Source organism: Cervus canadensis, chromosome 8 (assembly GCF_019320065.1).
Source record: "Cervus canadensis isolate Bull #8, Minnesota chromosome 8, ASM1932006v1, whole genome shotgun sequence".
NCBI lineage: Eukaryota > Metazoa > Chordata > Mammalia > Artiodactyla > Cervidae > Cervus > Cervus canadensis.
In genome coordinates this window covers 32,266,686-32,291,081 of record NC_057393.1, presented here as the reverse complement: position 1 = coordinate 32,291,081, position 24,396 = coordinate 32,266,686, and the positions used below count along the sequence as shown (strand labels likewise).

Sequence of the window (24,396 nt, the reverse complement as noted above, 5' to 3'; positions counted from 1 at the left end):
CCCCATCAGCTGAGCAGACTGAGGCCCATGGGAAAGAAGTTTGCCTGGAGTGACAGAGCCAGCAGAGGTTTCCTGATGTCTAAGCCACTGCTCCCAACAGGTCTGCAGCACAAGGAGCTCTGAGCCCAATTTACATGGGACGAGACCTCTCCCTGGACCTGCAGCCTGGCCCAATCCCCCTACAGCCCCAAAGACCTCTACCAAGGGCTAGCCAGCAGCTGATGGCTGGCTCGTGGCTGGGGAAGCCCAGGACCAATGCCTCCTTGGTGGCTAATGTCAGGAGGTGGTGATGTTTATTCAGCTGGAAGCAAGAACCCCTCTGTCCTCTTTGGTGGGGTCCCCACCCTAAGCAATCCCAGCGGTCATTTATCTCCACACGAGCACCCTCCTTGAAATTGTTAAGTCATCCCATAACTTTAGGATTCAGAGGTCTGGTCCTAAGATCTACCGCCACCCCCAGGCCCGTTCCCAAGCAAGGAGTGGCTTCCATTCAGTGCCCCGGGGTGGGGGCAGGGGTTGGTCCCGTCCTGGCCAGCAGGAGGGTGCCCTTCCCCTCCGCAGCCCGGCCTACCACCAGACGCGCAGCAAAAGCCGAAAGCCAGGCCGGCTGCCCCAGGGGAGGTTGGGAGTACTTCAAGGTTATCTGCAGGGGGCAGGGGGGCCTGCCCGGGCCACAGGGGAGAGGGGACGTCTATTTTGGGAAGGGGCAGTCCCTTCCTGAGACCCAGGAAGCAGGCAAAGAGGAGGTGTCACCATTCTGCACTTCTTGGCCTGACCTCACGCACACATTCATTCAACAAGTATTTATTAAGCGCCTATTTGTGCAAGGCACTTCCGGAGAGGGCGGACTGCAGCCCGGGCCACGCCCACCCGCCCCGCCCCGCCAGTTGCGGCGCCCTCGGCTTTAGAAAGGTGGTTCTGGCCCGACCCGCCACCGGAGGGCGGGGTGCCTAGGCGACTCCGTGGTGATGGCCAGCACCCCGGCCCAGATGCCGGCCACTCGGTCTCTGCTGCGGCCGCGCCCCCTCTCCCGCCCTCTCCCCTCCCCGTGCACTCCAGGCGCTACGCGCAGAGGGCACAGCCACACTTCGTGGGCTTCTCCACCTCCTCAGCAAAAGAGGTCCCGTCGCTGCACTCAAAGGTGAACTTCCTCCGCTTCAGCCGCAGCCCCTGGCAGCAGCCCTGGCCCGGACATGAGCCCCGGCACTCCACCCACGACAGCGGGCGCGTGGTCCGGCAGATGGCATAGCCCCTCTGGACCTGGTGAAAGTCCCGGACAGGGTCCCCCCGGCATTCGGACTCTGGATGGGACAGACACCAAGAGAAAGCCTCAGGGCACACCCGAGGGCCAGCACTGCCCTGGGGAGGCAGGAGGAAGAGGAGAAGGAAAAAACGAGCAGGAGTCGGGGACAGCAGCCTTGGACCCGGCCCTCTGTGCTCTCAGACCCCACCTCCATCCCTGCATCCTCCCTACCCGGCATGCACATGCACAGGCCTCCTCCTGGGCCCACAGTGAGGGCAGAGGAAAGGAAGAATTTTCTAGCAGCCAAGGACCTCCAGGATAGATTGGGCTGCGCCAGTAAGGTGGGCTCAAGAAGTGGCTGGAAGCCTGGGAGGCAATGATGTCAGAGACGGAATTGGAGCCAGAGGGTCTGGCCTAGGGGACCTGAAGGTGCTTGAGTTCTGGATTTCTCAGGTTCCTCCCTACCCCCTTCAGTGGAAGACCCTTGACCATCTTGGTCATGTGGGCCAGAAGGGCCTGGGAAGGAGTCCCCAGCTCTCAGACCTCCTGCTGTTCTCCAGGTCCCAAGATGATGGGCTAAGATGCTATTACCCTGGTCGTCTCTTCTGTGAGGGGAGACCCCAGCCAGAAGGGGCACTGAGCCCAGAAAAAGGGGTTGCAAAGCAAGCTGGGCCAGGGAGAGACAGAGCATTGGTCTGAGGGTAGGGCTCAGAGCCCAGAAGGTTGCGAGCACTACTGCCCCCAAGGAGGGGAGAGGGGCACAGAGGGGCCGCTGAGGTTGGGGAAAAGAAAAGTCAAGTCGCTAAAGCCAGCTGTGGGGAGGGACCCTGCAGAGGGCATGTCAGGAGGGGGGCCCCTGACCTTGCTCACACAGCTCGCCCGAAAAGCCGGGGTCACACACACAGTGTGCCCCCTTGGTGGCTGAGGCCTGGCAGTGGCCACGCAGGCACCGCAGGCCCCCACAGGGGTCTGCAGGTGCCCTGGCCTGGTTGCACAGGGCCCCCGAGTACCCATCCTGGCACTGGCAGCTGTAGGAAAGAGCATCCAGAGGCACGCACTTCCCGTGGACACACCTGGAGGGACAGAGAAGAGTCACTGTGAGGACAGGCCAGAGCCAGTCCAAGCCCACCCGAGGGGAGCCCTCCCCACCCCCCACCAGCCCTGCAGCCCTGGGCTTCACGGGCTGTTATTTAGTTCCCAAAACTGAAACAAAGGGAGCAAAATGTCCTTCTGTGTTTGTCCCTAGGGTCCTTTGCCGGTTAATAAAAACTAAAAACCAAGAAAAATTAATAAAAACCCTGTGTTAGGCTACATGTTCCAATCTGGGGGTTTAAATGTATAGTCTTTCCTTACCATGGGGGCTTCCCTGGTAGCTCAGACAATAAAGAATCTGCCTGCAATGCAGGAGACCCGGGTTCGGTCCCTGGGGTCAGGAAGATCCCCTGGAGAAGGGAATGGCAACCCACTCCAGTGTTCTTGCCTGGAGAATTCCATGGACAGAGGAGCCTGGCGGGCCCCAGTCCATGGGGTCGCAAAGAGTCGGACACAAGTGAGTAACTAACACTTCCTCACCATGGGGAAGTGGAACTTTCGGGGGAGGGAAGGGAACCCACAGGTGGGCAGGGCTCACTTGTGGCCATGGCAGGGGCCGTCGGCTGGCTGGTCACAGTGCAGGCCCCCCCAGCCGGCCTCACAGTGGCACACGGGCCCCGGGGTGGCATTGGGCTGACAGATGCCATGCAGGCAGTAGAGTTTCCGGCAGGGCTCACAGCCGGGCACCACGCCTGGCTTCATCCGTGTCTTGGTGAAGTCCTGCAACTCGTTGTTGATGTACAGGTTTCGGATGCAGCCATGGAAGCTGGTGCCATTGAGGATCTGCCACAGGCGGAAGGCAGCTGAATTCACATCCACCGGCATCCCTGGGATGGAGGGGAGGGGTCAGAGCTAGGCTGAGCTGGGCTCAGACCATGCCCAGCACCCTACTCTGAGGTCTGCTGGGCATATCTACAGTGTTCCCTAGTGCCCTCAGCGTCTGTCCCCCAGTCTCTGCAACCCAGAGCCAATGTTTCTTTTGCCACCTTAGAGGGGCCAGACTTCCTTCCCAGGAGAAATGGAAAAGCTCTTTTCCTTGTGATCAGCTGACAAGAGATGCTCTGGGTGCCTAAGCCTGGCCACCCCCATCCAAGGCTCCTGCCCAGAAGCTCAGCGTTTACTTCCCAGCAGCGAAGGACTTGGGCCCCGAACTCGTGTGTACAGCACTTTGTCACCCACTTTCGTGGTCATCACTTCACAGCAAGCCTCTGACTTTAGAGCTGCTGAAACCCCTTTGATTTCCGTGCTCAAAGAAATTGCACGACCAGTAAACAGCAGAGCTGGGTTTAACATCCAAGACCCCATCCCTCATACCTGTCCAGAGTCTCAGCAAGGCCCTCCACGGCACTGAGATGGCCCCGCTGCAGCTAGAAACCTGTCCCATTGGGACCTAGAAACGTTCTCAGGTGCTGGGTGGGGTCATCTACCCGTGAAGCCTGTAAGCCCCATTGGGAGGTCCCCAGCTGATGCAAGGAGTCTGTGCGTGGGACTCCCGAGGGCCCCGAGAATGGACCCTGAATGACTGACAAGCCCCCTTCTGGCCTAAAGCCAAGAGGAAAAGTGGCTACCATGCAAAAGGTGGCTGGGAAAGGCCAAGCCCCCTCCCAGGCCAGGCTGCAGGTCCAACTCACATTTCCATCCTTCTTGGTCAGTCTGGGGTGGGCAGCAAGGAGCGTGGGCTCCAGGCAAGGAGGACAATCCACCAGTAGCTTGGCCATTTACTAGGACCTCCCCAACCCTCACTGCCACCTTGGAATGTCCCCCACAGGACAGTCCTGATCCTGGCAAGCTTCAGGCCAGAGGGCAAGAGAGGCCCCACCTGGAATAACCACCACACAATGGAGAGGCCCGGGGAGGGCCGGCTACAGCTCCACCCAGGCCAGGTCCTCACCTCCCACATAGAGGGGGGCGTCGCTGTTTAGTGTGTAGTGTTTGCCGAAGTTGTCCATGGTCATGGGGCTGCCGCCATCGATGGAGAGATTCACCATCTGGTCAAAGGTGACCAGCTCAACTGTGTGGAACTGCCCATCGTTGATCGTCTCAGTGCTGGAAGAAGATGAGGTGCCCCCACCCCAGGGAATGGCCTTCAGTTTGACCCGTGCCTGCCCAGGCACTTCCCCAGAAAGGCCTCTGGTCCAGCACCCGCTTCCCAAGAAACCAAATCTCCGAGAGAAAGGACTGTGGGAACTCGGTGGCCTCTGACCTGGCCCCTCCTGTTCCCCTTCGGGGGACTCTCTTGGGAAAGCTGAGGAGTTTGAGGCAGGGGTTTCCAACTAATCAGCCTCCCCTCCTCACTATGGAGCCCCCGGTGAGGTGGTGGTGGGATGGGGAAGCTTGGGACCACAGCTCAGGCCCCAGATCCTCAGACCCAGTGTGGGACTGGACTCAGCAGTTTGAATGCCATTTCCACTTGGGCAGCCCAGGTTTCTGGGAGTCCTGATAACCACCTGCTCTTGGCCCAGAAGACCTCTCTGTGGCAGCAACCCCCCCTCCCCAGCCCTTGAAGGCAGCTGGTGGGCAGGAGGAAGCACTACCTGTAGATGGCGGAGCTGGGGTAGCTGCCCGGGTCATAACTGACGCGCACGTGGCCCTGGTAGAGCTCCACTGCAATGTGATCGTTGTCCCCATTGTACAGCAGGATCCCATTGTCTTCTGCCGTGGAGACCTATGGCAATGGCACTTTCTCTCCCACCCCACCCCACGCAGCAGCAGCACAGGCTGGCGGGTGGGGCAGAAGGAGGACCCACCATTACAAGAGAAATGCGTGCAGAACTGTCCTCCCCTGCCTGTGTGAGTGACATAGCCTTCAGTGGGTGCTGACCCAGGCTGGCAGTCGTCTCTCCCACCCCCCCTTCCCCCAATCCCACTAGAATCCCATCCACTGCCAGTCCGGCCATGGCCAGGGGAGGACAGATGGGCCAGCTGAGGCCTGAAAACTCTGTGCTGGGGGTATATAAGAGCTTGGGACCCAAGCCCAGAGAGAACAGAGTAGCTGTGGGGTATCCTGTTCTGTGTGCCTCAGGAAGCTGCCTTGGGACCAGGATGGAACCTACAGAGAGGAGAAATTCAGAAAGACTCTCAAATAGCTAGAACAACTGTGGAAGCAAGCGCTTGTCACTGGAGCCAAAGCAAAAGCTGGAGTTGTGCCTCGGGAGAGAGATTCTGCTGTGATGATGCTGTGGGAGCCATGGTGGTTTTTTCCTGCTCTGTCCCTCTTCTGGGAAAGATGCTGACCCCCTGGTCTGTAGAGCTGACACGTGGGCCAGTCTGGTCCAGTCATAGTGCCCTGTCCCCCTGGACTCAGTGATTGGTCCAGGGATGGGCAAGTAGCCTGAGACAGGCCAATCAGCGACCTTCCCTGAGGCTGCTGACTGTGGTCCAACTAGAGTTGGCAGGGAGAGCCAGCAGTGGGAGAGCAGGCTAAACCGAGCGTCTCCAAGGATGTGCCCGAGGCAATGGCTGGGCAGGGTTTCCATGAGCTTTATTTTGTTGAAGAGTTAAGTTAGCTGTGGTCTTGCATGTGGACAATGTGAGTGGACAGGATTTTGGAGAGGTGATCAGGTGATGGAGAGCAGAGTGAGCATGTTTGAGAGGCTAAAAGGTTCTGAGAAAAAGGAAAGAGAAGAGGACAAATAAAAGAGAGAAGAAAGATATGGAGGTTGGGATGTGTGTGTATGTTTAGTCGCTCAGTCGTGCCCGACTTTGCAACACCATGAACTGTAGCGTGGCAGTAGGGACAGGGAATGGAATTTGGGGGAAAGAGATGACTAAAGAGGGGTTTAATTTTTCTTATCATGTGATATGCAATACTCTCCCTCCCCCAAGAAATGTTTAGCAAACAATGCTGTGGAAGTGGGACTTGCTTTTCTTTCCCTCAACATAATGATGTTCTCAGTGGAATTTAAGACATGGAATGGCAAAATAAGGGAACACAGGGCGAGCTGTGGCCGTATTCCAGCCACATGGAGAAAGCCTGTCTGCAGCGTTGGAGGCTGAAGCTGAGGAGTCATTGAGACAAGTGATGGTGGGAGGAGCTCCTGGTAAGTTTGATTTTCTGGATCCAGTCACCCATGAGACCACCTCCACCCCTGCCCTTCTCTGAGGCTGGTTTTGTAACCCAATAACCTTTCCAACTGTGCTTAAACTAGTTCAAGCTGAGATCTTGATACCCACATCCAAACATAGAGTCCTCCCCACTGTCCTGATGGTGCTCTGACCTGAGACCAGGGTCCCCTGTTGCTCTCTGACCGGGTGCCCCGGGCACGCACCTGCAGCGTGATGTTGGCCCGCGGCCAGTTCTGCAGGTCCGTGAACTGCAGGTAGGTGTCCCGATCCACGAAGTTAACACTGAGCAGCTTCTCACATTCAGGGCCGCCAAAGCCGGGGAGGCACTGGCACACGGGCCCATTGCCCTGGTCCACACAGTTGGCCCCATTCTGACACTCAGTCCCTTCACAGGGGCTCCTGGGGGCAGGTGGTCTGGGAGGGGTCTCACAGAGCTGACCACTGGGAGGGAAAGGACTCGGGTCAGAGACGGCAGGAGCAAGTGGGGCGTCTTCCTTTCCCACGGTGCTGGAGAGAAACTCACTGAACATCTTGGGACACTTTAAAGCCATGGGAGATGCTCCCGATGGATGCTCCCGATGAACACTCCCTCTGAGAACTAAGAGCCAGAGGATGCTGAGAAATCAGGCGAGAAACAAGTGTGGTCCCTGGACCAGCAGCATCAACATCACCTGAGCACTTGTCAGGGATGAAAAGCCTATTGAATCTGGTTTTTAACAAGATCCCAGGTGACTTGTGTGCACATTAGCTTAAGAAGCCCTCAGTGCTCATATGAGCAAACTTTGGTAGCAGGTTTTACTAGACCCACTTTGCAGAAAACAAAACTGAAACTTATGACAAAACAAAAGAGAAGACTCTGTAGCATCCAATATGCACAATAGCAAAAAAATAAAAGTAGAAACAACACAAATGTCTTATCAACAATGAATGGACAAACAAATGTGGTATATCCATACAGTGGAAAATTATTCAGCCATTAAAAGGAATGACATTCTGATACATGCTTCCACATGGAGAACTCTAAAACATGATGCTAAGTGAAAGCCAATCACAAAGGACCACAGATTGTTGATTCCATTTATATGAAATATTCAGAATAAGCAAATCTATAGACATAGACATTAGTAGGTTGGTGGTTGCCTAAAGTTGAGATGGAGGAGGGTTGTGGTAATAGATAAGTATGGAGTTTCTTTGGGGTAATGAAAATCTTCTAAAATTGATTGTGGCAATGGATGCCTAACTCAGAGATTATACAAAAAAGCCACTGAATTCTACACTTTAACTGGGTGAATTATATGGTATATAAGTCATATCTCAATAAAACTGCTTTTTAAAAGAAGATACAAGCAGAACATGGGAGGTGGGTGACCAGAAGGAAGGCAGGTGCCCTGCCCACCCAACCTCCCAGAGAGGCCGAGATGCAAAAGTAAGTGACCTTTAATGCAGGGCATGTCTTCAGGGAGCCACTGGGCAGGTAAGTGAATGGAGCGCTGCCTGGTCATCTATGCCCACCTCCTGCTCCCTCCGTCAATCAGGGCAGGCACCCTCTGCCTGTGCCCTGAGCCACTGAGGAACTCTCCCCAGGTGAGACGGTGACTGGCATAGCGACAGTTAATGCTCCCAGGCTCTGCCCTCACTCACTCCCGCTAGTCATGCCTGGGGCCTCCTGCCAGCCCCCGAGCTGACCGCTCGGAGGAGCCAGTCACCCTTGGTGCCTCCAGACTCCAGAGGCCGCTCACCTGTAGCCCTGAGTACAGAGGCAGGAGTAGCCATTGGCTTCGTCCACACACTGGGCGCCATTCTGGCAGCGGTGGTCCCTGCAGTCATCCTGGTTCTCACTGCAGTTGTCACCTGCGTAACCTGGCGCACACTCACACCTGGGGTGGGCACAGGTGACGGACGTCAGCCTCACACGCAGCCCAGACCTCAGCCTGGAGCCTGCAGCACCCTGGGGCTATACATATGACAGAGAACCCCACGGTCCTGTGGGTCTGTGGGGTCCCCCAGGAAGTCACACGGAGCCCTAGATGTCAAGATGCCACCATCCGTCATGGGACCCTTTACTAGTGCAGGACGAGAGCTTGTAGGGGCTGCAGGCAGGATGGGGGTGCTCTGGGCTGGGAGAGTGGATACCCCACGGCTGGAGGAGACAAATGCTTGTGGAGCACCCACCCTCAGCACCAACAGCACACCCAAGGTCAACCTTCAGCCCCTTCTCAACCTGCCCAGCAGCCTGTCCCCCGCCCCCCAGTGCGCGGCTCTGAGTCACATACGGCTCATCCATCCCCCTTCCCCAGCCTCCCAGCTGCACCGGCCCAGCCTCCTGGGCCTCAGTCAGGCTAGGGCTCTCCTCCCCGTGACCTTCTGGCTCCAGGCCAGTTCCCAGCTTCCCAGCTCACACCGTGGCTTGCTGCTCTCCTGAGTCAGTCCACCTGTGCCAACTATTTGCCTATCAAATAGAGAGCATGCCCTCCACCCTGTTCAGTCGCGACCTTGCCCGATGCTCCCCGTCCTGCTCCCCACATAACAAGCCACTCTGTGGTCAGACCTGTCTCCACGGGCAGCAATCCATACCCTGCTACACTTCTCTGCCTTCACGCCTGTTGATTCTGGTACACCCTCCTCTCTCCCTGCCTCGATCCAGCCAGGCCAATAGCTCACCTTCTCCAGGAAGCTGCCAGTAAGCAACCCTTGCCAGAAACGCTTCCAAACTAGACTCCACAGCTCAACTACACAACCTGGCAAGTAAGTGCACCTGTGTGATTTTTAAAAAACTCATTTCCAGTGTTTTTCAAGCAGTAAGAAACACCTTTCACCCAGTAAACACACACACACTCCGCTGAAACCAGTTTTATGCCACAATACAATCCTTACTATAAAAAAGGGTATGATGATCTCTGATATTTTCTTTCTTTCTTTTTTTTTTTTTTGTTTTAGCTTAATCTTGGTCCACCCAACTGATCACAGTCTATTACAAGGTGGGTCTTGAGCTGCAGTCTGAAAAGTGTAACAGTAGCTATGCACCCAACCAACTCATTCATTGACATTTCACTTATCCATTCATTCAATGAATGAATGCATACTGAACACTTGCTAGGTTCCAGGTACAATGCCAGGCACAGCTGAGTGTCTGGCAGTTCCCACCTTCCTCCAAGACAGGAGGTTGAGTAAATATGCACTATACACTCACTGGGTGCTCCGTCTCTGTGCTGTGAAGGACTGTCTCGGCAGTATCTGACTGACAATGCCCAGTGCTGCTTCAGTCCAGCCTCCGAGGTCCAGTCCCTCTGCGGAGCAGGCATGCCACTTGCTCTGCCACTGCTTTTTGGTCTGCTCTGCCAAGCCCACATGCTGGCTCAGCCAGGAGGGCAGCATCTGTCCACTATCTGGATGGAGGCTCCTGTGCAGCCCCTTGATCTAAGATCTGGGCCTCAGTGTCCCCCAGCTCTCGCTTCCTGCCCATGAGGTTCTGGCAGCTCCTACCTGGCTAAGTCCCTGAGGGACTCCATCCTCTGCCTTGGCCTGAGTGGCTGGGGTTGGATCCCTCAGCCACAGACCTAAAGAAGCCCTACCACTGTGCTGCCCTGACAGGTGGAACAGGGTCCCAGAATTGAGACCTGCTTGCAAAACTGCAGGGGGGAGCAACATCTGAAAAACCCATGATCTTCACATTGCAATCTGCCGGTGACAAGTACTTCTACATAGGCCAGTAATAACGATGGTGACAACAGTCAAGGACCCCTTATCCAACCCTCCCGAGGCCAGACAGGTTTTGAAATTCCGGACTTTTTGGATTTGGGAATGGTAATACAATGTCTCATTAGTGTTAGTCTTTCAGTCATGTCTGACTCTTTGCGACTCCATGGACTGTAGCCCACCAGGCTCCTCTGTCGGTGGAATTATCCAGGCAAGAACCCTAGAGTGGGTTACCATTCCCTTCTCCGGGGGATTTTCTCAACCCAGGAATTGAACTCGGGTCTCCTGCATTGCAGACGGATTTTTTTTTTTTTTTTCTTTTTACCTCCTGAGCCACCAGGGAAGCCCCAATACAATGTCTCTAACTGTGTACTATGAAACATGCCAGTTGAATCTGGGGTCTCCCCTTAATTAAACATGCTCACATTCTACTGCAAACTCTACGCATATTCCCTCTACATGGGATGAATGGTGACTGTAAGCAGCCTCCTACCAGTGCAGGTCAGTTTTTAATACCAAATACATTGATTGGATCAAATTTTTCTATCAAACGGTCATTTGGTTTTCAGAGTTTTGTGTATTTTGCAATTGGCAATGAGAAATTGTGGACCTTGACTAGTTATCTATTGAGTACTTTTCAAATGTCAGACATGGAGGTAAGTGCTTTCCACTGCATTGGCTTATCTAATCCTTCCAGCCACCCCAGGAGGAAGCTACTGGTGCACCCAGTTTGCAGATGAGGAAACTGAGACTGAGAAAAATGAGTGGTCAAGCCACCCATTCCAGGTCATGATGTAAACTCAGGTCTGTCGGACCATGAATACCACCACCGTACCCCTGGCTCTGACTATACAGCCGAAACCAACGCACCTGACAGGCAAGGAAACAGGCTGGGGAGGGCAGAGGGGAGGTGACGTGGTGCCCCATGCCCTTCCCTGGCCCCAGAAATGGGCAACACTGACCTGGGCCCATCGGGGGTGCCCACACACTGGGCCTCATGCTGACACGGGTTCAAATCTGGAGCGCAGAAGTCCACCAGCAGCTCACAGGCCCTTCCTGGGGAAAAGATGGGGGGAGCAGGAGAGAAGCTGCCCCCCGTGCTCCACCAGGCGGCCAGCCCAGCAGAAACCTCCTGCAGGCACCAAGGCAGGGCCCCAGCCTTCTGCCCATCGGGCCAGGCCTCAGGGCACTGGTTCTCAGCTCCCCACAGACCTTTGAACCCCGCCACACTTACCTGAGTACTGCAGGGGGCATTGGCAGGTGTAGTTGCCCACGCCGTCCACGCAAGTGCCCCCATTGGCACAGGAGTGCTCCACACAGTCGTCCATGTCTACCCCGCAGGTCGGTCCTTCAAAACCGGTGGGGCAGGAGCACCTGTGGGGAGCAGGGAGAGATGGGTGGGCCCACAGCCAGGTGGCAGCCTTCCCGAGGCACTGGTGTAAGCCTGTGGCCAGTAGTCAAGAGCATCAGCCCAGAGTTTCGGTCCCTGCTCTGGATCAGGCCCTTGTTAGGTGCTGAGGGTTAGAGGCGACCAAGACCAACCTGGTGAAGGTTTTCAGAGCATCCGGGCAACAGATCACTCTGTCTAGTGGGGGTGAAAACAGGGAGACTGGCAACCAAGGGAGAGACTGAGGACCAGGATGGTGCGAAACTGATGCTGGAAAAGGTGGACAAAGGGGCAGAGATCACCTAGCTCCTCCCTGGGGGGAGTGGCCAGGGCAGGCTTCCTGGAGGAGGTGGTGAGTTAGCTAAGGACTCTGACAGGGGAGAACAGGAAGGAGAGAGAAAGCAGTGGGGGTAAAAGCCTGGGGGAGAGAGAGCCTTACAGTACACCCTACAGTTTCCTCTATATAGTTCAGGACTTGAGGAGCACATATTTCAGGGATGGGGTGAGAAGAGGGCTGGGGGGTGAGCAGGAGTCAGGTCCTGGATATTAGTCATCTTCAAACTGGGATACACTCCCTGCTGGGGCAACTGTGGTTTTCTAAAGGATTTGCAGGTCACAGAGGTCTGAGCAATTAATTTCCACATCTTCAAGTTCTGCACGAACTCCTCCCTTAACTGACCTGCCCCAGATCTCCAGAAAGGTGCACAGGTACCACTTCCAGCCTGAAGTCAAGGTGGGCCATGCCTGGGGCTTAAGATCCTCTGGTGCCAAATAAAAGGACAATTAGGAATATTGATGTTTTCAAAATGAAGGAACAAATGCTTTTGCAAGTCAAGAGGTTTTCAATCCTGTGCATTAAAAAGTAATTGAAGGAAGACCTCATGGAACTATCAGCTGATAGAGCATTAAAAATAATTTTTGATGACTGATCACTCTGGGTTTTTGACGTATTAACTTGGAAGGGTTTCAAGTAATTGAGAGACATGGCTATAATAAAACTCCTAATCCCACTGGTTTATTTATGTGAACAAACATTCTAAGCATTTAGAGCTATATATATACATACATATATATATATAGAGAGAGGGCTATCTACGTATTTTAAAAAGGAATAGATTGGCTGCTAAGTCCTCTGATATTCCATAATATTCATGTCTGGACATAGGAACCAATTAGGAGAAGAAAAGGAAGCACACCCACACACAAAAGCTCCATCTATCTCATTAAGAGATACAGTCTAATAAAATGTTACTTTTATGTGTAATAATTATCAATCAAAATTTGAAAAACAGCTATGTTGTTCTAATCAACTCTATATTATTGATCATTGTAATGATAATGCAAAAGAAACTTTCGTCAGAGGTTTATGGGGACAAGAAAGAAGTGAAAAAACTTCCCATTTAAACTTATATACCCATGTTGGGGCAGGAAGGTATGACAGGGTGCTCAAGAAAAGCCTCTCTAACATGAAAACAGATTACAGTAGAAGAAAAAGTCAGGGAGGGTGGCAGTGAGGGGAATAAAATAGAAATACTAGTTTGAGAAGAAACACAAATGACATGAGACTTGAAGCTTGTTCAAGAGGAGCTCCTTCGTGTGATTTTAAAATGATTTTTTGCTGAAGAATGAGAAAAGAGTGATTTAAAGAATGATACCTTTATTTTTAAGTGTTAATAATATGTGCAATATCCTGGAAATGACCTTCTTTGCAATGAAAAATTAAATTTACCACGAAAAATTTTAGCTGTCACTTAAGAATGCATGAAGTAGTTGATAATTGTAAAAAAATCTGTTTGGGGCAGCAGGTATGTGAACAAAAAGGTGTGAAGCCTGTTGCAGGGTGTGTCCTGGAATTTCATTCCCCCTGCGAGATTGCGGGGGACACCAGAGAGGTCTGAAGCGGGTTAAGGGGATCTCAGCTAAGTCCCCTCTGGTAGGGCTGGGGGTGGATAACAGATGAGACCCTTGTAAGTCTCAGGGTTGGGAGGTAACTCAGGGAAGCACCCCTTTCTACCAAAAGAACCCTTCCAACAACTCCCCCCAGTCTGTAGGAATGCCAAGTGTGAGGGGCTACCCCCAGCTGCACCCCCTCCTCCACAGACACGCCCCCCAGTAGCCTAGCCAATGAGGTGGGGGCTTTGATGGAGCTGCTGCCAAGCCCAGAGGAGGTCAGAGCCTATTGTAAGGACGCTGTTTCCAAGGCGACACCTGCCACAAGGTCATTTAGTGTTTTTTTTTTTTTTACATCTGGTAATTTGGGTTTGCAGAGACAGGTTGACCATTTCTGCCAGTAGACTTGACATCACTTTCTGAAGAGTCAGTTTGCTCAGCTGGCAATTTATTTTCAGCAACTAAATTCTGTGTGCTCCTCAGAAAAGCTCTGGGTACAGGAGAACTCTGGGAAGATGGAGGGCTCGAGAGGCTCCGGGGGAGCAGGGTGAGTGGGGGGCTCACATGGCGATGTCAGCACTGGGAGGCCTTGCAGGATGAGCTGTGGAGGATCTTGGCGAGGTCTAGCCCTTCATTGAGCAGTGGGGAACCCGTGCCCATGATGCGACCACAGTGACCCATGAGCTGGTGGGGAAGACCCCGGAGGGTGGGACCAGGACTTGCTCCCACCTGTGGGAAGGCTTCCCTAGCCCTTCCCAGGGGCTCAGGTGGAGGTTTGATCCTGAGGAGCTGGCTCAGGGCCCTCCCTTCGGACAACATTGGCCCAACAAGCAGGTGTTTGGCTTCAACTGGAGGTTAATAGAAACGATAGGCGTTTACAACGTCCGCCACTGCCTCTTGGCACTGTCACTGAATATGCCCTAGGCGACAGTTCCCAGTGCCTTTGGAGGACTCTCCTGGAACCTGGCAAGAGCAGGGAGAAGCCTGGAGCAGGAGCTCTAAGCCCAACCCTGACCCAGCCTGCTGGGTGACCTGGGCATCCCCCAGAGTCTCTGTGCTTCCACTGTCTGTGGGCATCGGGGGCTTGGCCAGTGGGGGTGAGGGGATGGTGTGTGGAGAGGCCTCTGGCTGTGATCTGGAGTGAATGACTGCTCCCCCTGAGCTTGTCCCCCCATCTTCCAGAGCACAAGGGCCCTGGGCCATCCCATTCAGAGGAAGCAGGCACTGAGGTCGGACCCATCAACACCCTGCCCACCAGGGTCCAGTCCCGGACCCCAAGCAACTCACGTGAAGCCAGCATCCTCGCCCTCATGTGAGCGGCAGGTCCCACCATTTCCACAGGGGCTGCTGGAACAGCTGTCCAGGGACACCTCACAGTCTCGGCCCTGGGGAGGAAGTCAGTGATCAGGGGGGACCCCAGGGAGACCCGGGGCCAGTGAGTCAGCAGGGCCAGCCAGCCCCCTCAGCGACTCAGCCTGCCTGTCCCGGGAGTTATTTGTCTACTCAGCCACGTGTCAGGCCGTGGATGACACACTCACTTGGGCTCCTGCTCTGAGTCAGGAGCTACCCTGGGCCCCGTGGGCTGAGTGACCAACAGGACAGCCCCAAGCCTGCTATACTGCGCCCTCGAGCAGGTCCCCCACCTCCTACCTCAGCCCCCACTCACCTTGTAGCCGCTGGGGCAGGCACACCTGTACACCTCAAGGGGGTCGTTGTGGCAGGTGCCCTGGTTCTGGCACGGGCTGGACAAGCAGGGATCACACTTGGCCTGGACAGCCAGGGTGGGGGGACCTAAGGCAAGGGGGAACATTAGTGCAGCGGGGAGGCAGGGGGACAGGGCTGGGCAGAACCCCCACCCCTACCCCGGCATCCTGGTGTGCAGGGACGTGTGGTGGAAACCCTCTCCCCAAGGTTCTTGCCCCTCCCTGTGTTTCCTCTGGATCATGCTCACCCTCCTTTCATATCCACCTCTCCAGCCTCCGGACCCTCCTCTGTAAAAACAGAGTTAAAGACAGCCCCTGCCTCATGGGGCTGGAAGGACTAAATGAGATAATTCCAAAAAAGTGCTTCTCAGGCGGGTGTTGTATAGTAAGGAGCTCCCACGTGGCGGGCAGAGCAGGAGCACCGGTGTGAGAATGTCATGGTCACTATTATAGAAATCAGCTGAGGTTTTCTCCATCCCCTCATACCCTTCCACAGCAACCACGTCAGCCCAGTCACTTGCTGGCCTGGACAGCAAAGGTGGCCACTCCAGCAGAGAAGAGATCCAGCTCTGAGAGGAGGCCACACTTAGGAGAAAAAATGTCCATTGCCTAGAACTTGTTTCTCTCCAAGGCTGAACAGGGAAAGACCCTTTACTGTCTCCTCTCTGGCCACAGGCATGACCTTCTCCAGCTCCTTCAGGACTCACTGGTGGCCCTTCCTTGAACTTGAACGTGGGTGAGGAGCCAGCAGCCAGACTGCCTGGGGCGGCCCCCCATGAGAAGCATGAGGACCTCACAAGAATAAATAGTAAGACCAGCCAGTTAAGTTGGTTTCCACATCAGAGGGGCTTCCCTCATAGCTCAGTTGGTAAAGAATCCGCCTGCAGCTCAGGAGACCCTGGTTCAATTCCTGGGTTGGGAAGATCCCCTGGAGAAGGGATAGGCTACCCACTCTAGTATTCTTGGGCTTCCCTTGTGGCTCAGCTGGTAAAGAATCTGCCCGCAATGCGGGAGACCTGGGTTCGATCCCTGGGTTGGGAAGATCCCCTGGAGAAGGGAAAAACTACCCACCCCAGTATTCTGGTCTGGAGAATTCCTTAGACTGTATAGTCAATGGGGTTGCAAAGAGTCGGACACAACTAAGCAACTTTCACTCACTCACTCACTCCGCTTCAGACTCTTTCTAGAAGTAGAGAAACATCAGTTCTACTGAAAATGCATGAGTTTGACTAGAAGGAGAAACACTTTCTAGTAATAACTGCAGGGGAATCCTCATGGATTACAGGTGGAGCTCTGTTTCTTGATCCAGGTGCTGGATACCTCAGTCAGTCAGTTTAGTCGCTCAGTCGTGTCCGACTCTTCGCGACCCCATGGACTGCAGCACACGAGGCTTCCCTGTCAATCACCAACTCCCAGAGCCTACTCAAACTCATGTCCACCATGTCAGTGATGCCATTCAACCATCTTATTCTCTGTTGTCCCCTTTTCCTCCTGCCTTCAATCTTTCCCAGAATCAGGGTCTTTTCCAATGACTCAGTTCTTCGCGTCAGATGGCCAAAGTATTGGAGTTTTAGCTTCAGCATCAGTCCTTCCAATGAATATTCAGGACTGACTTCCTTTAGGATGGACTGGTTGGATCTCCTTGCAGTCCAAGGGACTCTCAAGAGTCTTCTCCAACACCACAGTTCAAAAGCATCAATTCTTCGGCACTCAGCTTTTCTTTAGAGTCCAACTCTCACATCCATACATGGCTGCTGGAAAAACCATAACTTTGACTATATGGACCTTTGTTGGTAAAGTAATGTCTCTGCTTTTTAATATACTGTCTAGATTGGTCATAGCTTTTCTTCCAAGGAGCAAGCATCTTTTAATTTCATGGCTGCAGTCACCACCTGCAGTGGTTCTGGAGCCCAAAAAATAAAGTCTGTCACTGTTTCCATTGTTTCCCCATCTATTTGCCATGAAGTGATGGGACTGGATGCCATGATCTTAGTTTTCTGAATGTTGAGTTTTAAGCCAACTTTTTCACTCTCCTCTTTCACTTTCATCAAGAGGCTCTTTAGTTCTTCGCTTTCTGCCCTAAGGGTGGTATCATCTGCGTATCCGAGGTTATTGATATTACTCCTGGCAATCTTGATTCCAGCTTGTGCTTCATCCAGCCCGGCATTTCACATGATGCACTCTGCATATAAGTTAAATAAGCAGGGTGACAATATACAGCCTTGACGTACTCCTTTCCTGATTTGGAACCAGTCTTTTGTTCCATGTCCACTTCTAACTCTTACTTCTTGACCTGGATGAGTTCAATTTGTGAAAATTCACTGAGCCTTTCATTAACTATCTGTGTAATTTTCTGTTATGCATGCTGTATTCCAATAAAAAAATTTTTTTTTAAGGAGCTTTCTTCCTATATATTATTTATTTACTTTTGGCTCTGTTTTGTCTTCATTGCTACATGGGTTTTTCTCTTGTTGTGGCAAGTGGGGGCTAGCTACTCTTCCTTGCAGTGTTCAGGCTTCTCGTGCAGTGGCTTCTCTTGCTGTGGAGCAGGGCTGTAAGGCCTGCAGGCTTCAGTAGTCGCGGCACGTGGGCTCAGCAATTGTGGTGTACGGGCTTGGCTGTTTCGCGGCATGTGGGATCTTCCCAGATCAAGGATCAAACCTGTGTCTCCTACATTTGCAGGCGGATTCTTTACCACTGAGTCACCAGGGAAGCCCCCAGTTAAATTTAAACACACACACACACCCCCCACACACAAACCTCTCATCAGTACCAGTCCCACCCCATTAAATAAACACCGAGCAAATATTTCAACATAAACTGGCCTGCTCCCAACAGCTGCCAGCCAAGCCGCAGACTGGACCCTTCTGAAGTGTTGCTCCTGTGATAGCACACAGGGTGGCCCGGGGCTCCCTCATTAACCTCCGGCTGTCAGTTTCACTTCCGCTGGTGGTCTGTGAGCTTGTGGAGGGCAGGAGCCGTGTCCCACAGCCTCCAGCGCCCTTCTGCAGCTGTGCCCCTGCACACAAGCCAAGCCCGGGGCAGCCCCTCGGCCGCTGCCTTCTGCCCGGCAGGGTTCCCTTGGCCTTCAGTCAATCAGTCAATCAGTCCCCGAGCCCGTGTTTACAAAGGCCCAGGGTGAGGCGCCTCCAATCACACCAGGCCCTGGATTTCTAGAGATGTCCGGAGGGTAGCAGCTGGGTCCAGTGGCTCAGGGGTTTAAGCTAATTGCTGAGCACAATTCCTACCAAAGGGAGGCCTGAGTGCCTGTACTGCTGGGAGGCTTGGAGCTTCCAGAAACACTGCTGCTATTTTTATTTTCCTTACATAACCCCAGGGAGGGATTAGAGCCCTTACAGCCTGAGATTTTCCGCCTGGCTTTTTTTATTTTTTATTTTTTTTTGCTTGCTGTATGTCAGGACGAGAGGGCAGTCATGCTAACAAGCAGCAGAGGCCTCATTCCTGCCACCTGTCCCCCACCCAGCCAGTCACCCCAGGGACACCGAAGTGTCTGGAAGTGCCCTGCCAGGGTTGATGGGGGAAGCAGGAAGTGGGGGGATGCAACCCGGTACCCGCCATCCCCTCTCGCGCTCCTGGGCTCACCTTGGCATTCAAACTTCTTGGCAGGCGTGGTGAGGAGCAGTTTGCCTTCCATGTCTGGGGGCCCAGCGCAGCGGGCAATGCCCGGTTCCTTGTAGCCTGTCTTCACCCAGCCGGACAGCCAGCGTAGGTGGCAGTCACAGTACAGGGGGTTGGCACCGATGGCCCTGGGTTAGACAGCAGAGAGGAGCAGACATTACACCTTCATGGAGTTCCTCACCCACTGGGTGCCGGGTACCAGGCATTATGCCCGGAGCTGGCAAAACCCTAACATCCCCATTCAGTGAGCACTAACCGTGTAGCCAGGACAGATTTAAGTACTTTATACCTGTGATCTCGCTCAGTCCTCATCACACCCTACTAACCCCGTTTTACATGTTGAAACTGAAGCGCAAAAGGTGAAGACACTTGCCCAAGATGCACAGAGAAAGTGGGGAGGTAGGATTTGCACTCAGGCTGTTGAGGCCAGAGCCTCTGTCAGCACCGCCTCCAGGGTGTACCAGGGAGAGACGAACCAACATTCACTGCTGTGATGAACCAGCTTCTCCCCTGTTAGTGCATCTAATCCTCTCATCAGCCTCACAGTATAAGCTTTCTCTTCTCCATCTCAAAGATGTGGGAACTGAGCCTCACGTGGAATAAGTCATTTTCCTGGGGTCACACAATCAGTGAAGCACAGCCCCCTGATCCAGATCTAGAGCTGTCTGACTTGAAAGCCTAAATTCTTTTTTAAAAAATTAATTAATTAATTATTTGACTGCACCAGGTCTTAGTTGCGGCACATGGGATCTAGATCCCTGACCAGGGATGGAACCCTGGCCCCTGGCATAGGGAGCAGAGTGTTAGCCACTGGACCACCAGGGAAGTCCCCTCTTCTTTTTTTGTAAGCCTATACTCTTTAATTTTTCTCTTCAATTTCAATTAAACAAGGGCATAAGCACATTCTCACTGTAAATCATTTTCAGACATGGCACACAACAGTCTCACTTTAAATGACATTGTGAATGTCCTCAATACTACTAAATTGTATTCATTAAAATGATTAATTTTATATTCCTTGAATTTCACCTTGATTTTTTAAAAAGGCACATTCCTATGTTACTGATGGGAATGCAAGATGGCAGAACTCCAATGGAGGGGGATTGCCTGATATCTATCTAGTCAGCAATGCAGTTGCCTTTTGACCCAGCAACTCTGTTTCTGGAGCATCTCACAGATCTGTGCCTGCACAAGTGTGTAAAGGCATCTGTGCAATGGTACTGATCTCAGCACTGTTTGTGACAGAAAGACCGGAAGCCTCCCGTGTTCATCAGTGGGGGAGTGGTTAAGGAAACTACAATACATCCACATTACAAAAAAGTCCACTGTCCCTGCCAACCACAGGACCCATGGTCACATGGTCATCATACTCCATATGTAGCCTTCCAATCCTTTCCCATATTTACACATACGATTGGTTCTTCATGAGAAGAGATCATATCCATCCAGCACACATAGTTAATGAGCAGCCTGCTTCTTGTCACTAAACAGCATGCCTTGGAGACCTCTCCAGGTCAGCTCTATGGATCCACCTCATTTTATCAAACTGCTTCAGAGCATCCCAAAGAATGGACACTTCATAGCTTTCACTGCCAGACACTCCAGTTGTTTCCAGCGGCAGTGAACACTTTGTCCATGCATCTCTGCAAGGAGAGAGCATTTCTCTAGAACAGATGCCTAGAAGGAGGATTCATGTTGCAGAGAAAGTGCACGTAAAATGTTCACAGTGAAGTGAAAGTGAAAGTCGCTCAGTCCTATCCAACTCTTTGGGGCTCCATGGACTATACAGTCCATGGAATTCTCCAGGCCAGAATACTGGAGTGGGTAGCTTTTCCCTTCTCCAGGGGATCTTCCCAACCCAGGGATCAAATCCAGGTCTCCTGCATTGCAGGCAGATTTTTTTTTACCAGCTGAGCCACAAGGGAAGCCCAAGAATACTGGAGTGGGTAGCTTTTCCCTTCTCCAGGGGATCTTCCCACCCCAGGAATTGAACCAGGATCTCCTGCATTGCAGGCAGATTCTTTACCAACTGAGCTAACAGGGAAGCCCAAAATGTTCACAGCCAGCCTCCAAAAAAGGTTGTAACGACTTACACTTGCCAGCAGGGTAAGGGTGTGCCTGCTCCCTCACATCCCCACCCTGACACTGACACTGTGCACTGCCAACCTCTTAGGCTTTGACCAGGCTGGTGGGTAAGCTCATAACCTTCTCACTAAACCACAGTGAGAGATTCAGAGATGAACAAGACATGGATCTGGGGAAACAAAGGTTGCCAGTGGTCTTTGAGCCAGCAAATAGAAAAACCAGAGCCTCGTATCTGAAGTCCATTTGTATCAACATTATTGTGAAAACATTAGGCTATATAATGTTCATGAGAATGAGCACATTTATTAAGTACCAAATGGGTGCACTGTCATTTTCCGCCTGTGTCTGGGCAACACAGAGGAAGCAGTTCCCCTGGCGATGTGTTGGGTCTGATAAAAGCAGCAGCCATTCTGAGCAGGAATTCCCCCAAATATACAGCTGATGACGGCCCATCTTATAAAGCAGGCTCAACAGTCTTGGACTCCGGCCCCGGGCGCAGCTGCTCACTGCCCGGGTGACCTTGAGCAGCTCACTTAACATCTCTGGGGCTCACTTTATGATTCGATAAAGAGCCTGCAATCTGGAAGGGGGAGAAAGACAAGCACATCGAGCCTGAAATGGGCACCAAGGGAATAATGTAGCTTGGAAAATGAAAGCCAGTTCAGCCTCGACGTGTATTTCATCTTTTCTGTCCTGATTTGCTGACAGCATCCATCCTGGCTAATGGGACAGGGCAACACCTTCCTCTTTTCCCTGAACACTGCCAGGGCTTCTCAGAGGTAGAGGAAGTTCAGACACTTCGATTTTTTGAAGCTCCATTGTGTTAAAAAAGAAAACAAAGAGTGAAGTAAGCCAGAAAGATAAACACCAATACAGTATACTAACGCATATATATGGAATTTTAAAAGATGGTAACGATAACCCTATATGCAGGACAGAAAAAGAGACACAGATGTATAGAACAGACTTTTGGACTCTGTGGGAAAAGGCGAGGGTGGGATGATCTGAGAGAATAGCATTGAAACATGTATATCATCAAGTGTGAAACAGATCGCCAGCCCAGGTTGGATGCATGAGACAAGTCCTCAGGGCTGGTGCACTGGGAAGACCCAGAGGGATGGGATGGGGAGGGAGGAAGGAGGGGGGATCAGGATGGAGAACACATGTAAACCCATGGCTGATTCATGTCAATGTATGGCAAAAACCACTACAATGTTGTAAGGTAATTAGCCTCCAACTAATAAAAATAAATGAAAAAAAAGAAAAGAAAAGAAAGACTTAGAAAAATAACAAGAATACCAAACAGTGGTATATTTAAAACACCTATATTCACCAGACTGATATTTTTAACATAGTATGAGGTAATGTAATTATGTTATTCAAAAGATAAATATAGAATTTATTGAAAGTATTTTTGTAGCACACTGCAGGAGTGTGTTCTGCTAATGAGCCAGGAGTAGAGAATTTATTCTGAAGGGCTTCTTCTCTCAGTCTTATAACTCATTTAGAGAAAAAGTCCAGAAGACTAAATCTAAAGCTGTTGTGAATGTGGAGGCCCTGGACACATCTTAGAATGTCACAGTTCCCAATTCCTGAATAAATCCTCCCCATAAATGGCAACAAAGTCATGCTCTTTCCAATTCTTCATACCTGTATGTATATATTTATATATATATATAATTCTCTATTTTTTTATTTTCTATTTTTATATATATTATTCTCTATTATATATATACAATATAGAGATAATAAAAGCTACCAAAGTCACATACAAAGCTATTGAAAATTAGGCATTCTGGCTTGACCAATACGTTTTACTTGTCAGTATACAGAACAGATGGCGAGCAACTCCTGATTTCAACATTTCAAGCTTTTGTTTCTCCAAACACTACTTTTTTTCTGACTACTTTATTAGTTCGAGTAGTTCACTTTCACCTGGAGTCCATTTTTCCTGATAAAATGACTGAACTCCCAGGGCATGGACAGTCACAGGCCCTGCTGAGACCAGTGGTGGGGACAGCCAGGCCACTCATCAATCCAAAAGGACTGTGGAGTCAGGTTCATCCCCCAACAAAAGTATAAATAACCCTGTGTTGTTGATCTTTGGTATAACTTGGAAATAGTTGAAACAGTAGCTATTTCATCTGTTTGTGCCAAGGCCCGCTGGGCTTCTTCTATTAACATAACCAAGATAGAAATAGACCTCCTACGACAGTGGTGCCAACTATAGAGTTTAGCATATACTAAAACTTCAAAATCTCTTCACCTGAGCTATTCCTCCTCCCAGGCAACTTATTCATGTGCATCCCTGCCTCCTTCTACTGGAATGAAGCTCCCTGAGAGCAGGTGTCTCCAATCCCACATGGTGCCTGAACCAGCAGAACCCCTCATTTGCCAAATGAACCCCTGCCTACAAGCAGGAGAAATGCACAAACCTCAGTATGAAAGCAAAATAAACTAAAAAATAAAGGAATCATCTACCACTCCATAAATGTAACTAATTTAATTTTCATCTATTCCTTTCTAGCTCTTGTGCTCATGTGTGTGTATATATGTATATATATACATAACTGAAATCATACTATATCATCCTCTTTATTCTGCATTTTTATCAAATAATAAAGTACAGTGTCATAAATATTATAACTAACTACTTGTTATTTTGTCATATGGGCATCCCATGATTTACCTAATCATTTCATATTCACTTTTTACAACGAATTTTTAATGAACTCAGAAGTCTAGTGTTTCCGCAGGCAGCAGATTAGGGACAACAAAATGCCAGATTATAGACATGAAGGATGACATGGGGGAGCCTTGCCACAGGATTTGGCACATAGCAAATATTGGCTGATGGAAGGATGGATGGATAGACAAATGGAGGAAAGACGAGTTAACTGTAAAATCCAAGTGGACAGCAGCAGAGATGTGCAGGCGGTGAGGAGCGCTCGTAATCACGATGGCCTGATTATGGCATGTGGTTAGAACTCTGGTGTATATGAGAAATAACCTGCGTACAGGCAAGGAAAGAACCCAGAGCTGAATGAATCATCTGAGGTCCTGCTGCAAGCTGACGGCAAGACAAAGACCTAATGCCACATCCTGATTCCTACTCTAAAGTTCAAGGGGTTTAAATATGGTGGACCTCACTCCCCCACACACACACCCTCAGCCCACCCACCCACCTTGCATATTGCCAGTGAAGAGGAGAGGCCCAGGTCAGAGTCACACTAAGAACAGAGGTCACCTCTGGGAGCCAGGAACACCGGACGCTAACTCTTGGGCAACCCCTGACTTGGGACAGAGCCATGGGCCCCTCCTTCCCTTCAGACTGCCTGTGGCCTTCGTGAAGCCCAGAAAGAATGCAGTGAGTCTGTACTATCCTTTTCCCATTCCTTGACCCCTTGTACTTGCTCACAGAATCCTCAAGAAATAGTTGCATCTTCTCATGCAGAAGAAATAATAGTTACATGTGTGTATATGCACATATATTCCATTGGGCACACACCTGAATACAAACATATGTACATTTCTCAGACTGCTGTCTAGTTCCATTTGAAACCCTGGGTATAAAGGGAAGAATGTATTCACAAGGT

At 51.5% G+C, this 24,396-nt stretch overlaps 1 protein-coding gene across 2 annotated transcripts in view; it reads right to left on the bottom strand.

Moving 5' to 3' along the window:
- Nucleotides 1-371: 371 nt before the first annotated feature.
- Nucleotides 372-24,396, bottom strand: part of SLIT1 (slit guidance ligand 1) — a 165,608-nt gene continuing 141,583 nt past the window's right edge. The window contains exons 26-37 of one of the 2 annotated variants that reach the window (XM_043475850.1): nucleotides 18,680-18,843; nucleotides 15,040-15,164; nucleotides 14,661-14,758; nucleotides 11,331-11,470; nucleotides 11,059-11,152; nucleotides 8,140-8,277; nucleotides 6,604-6,841; nucleotides 4,870-5,000; nucleotides 4,227-4,381; nucleotides 2,874-3,162; nucleotides 2,105-2,316; nucleotides 372-1,301 (exon numbers count right to left, since the gene is read on the bottom strand). In XM_043475850.1, the coding sequence (XP_043331785.1) occupies nucleotides 1,063-1,301; nucleotides 2,105-2,316; nucleotides 2,874-3,162; nucleotides 4,227-4,381; nucleotides 4,870-5,000; nucleotides 6,604-6,841; nucleotides 8,140-8,277; nucleotides 11,059-11,152; nucleotides 11,331-11,470; nucleotides 14,661-14,758; nucleotides 15,040-15,164; nucleotides 18,680-18,843 (2,023 nt within the window). In that variant the 3' untranslated portion in view covers nucleotides 372-1,062. The remainder of the gene's footprint in view (nucleotides 1,302-2,104; nucleotides 2,317-2,873; nucleotides 3,163-4,226; nucleotides 4,382-4,869; nucleotides 5,001-6,603; nucleotides 6,842-8,139; nucleotides 8,278-11,058; nucleotides 11,153-11,330; nucleotides 11,471-14,660; nucleotides 14,759-15,039; nucleotides 15,165-18,679; nucleotides 18,844-24,396) is intronic. The other variant, XM_043475852.1, reaches the window with a different exon arrangement.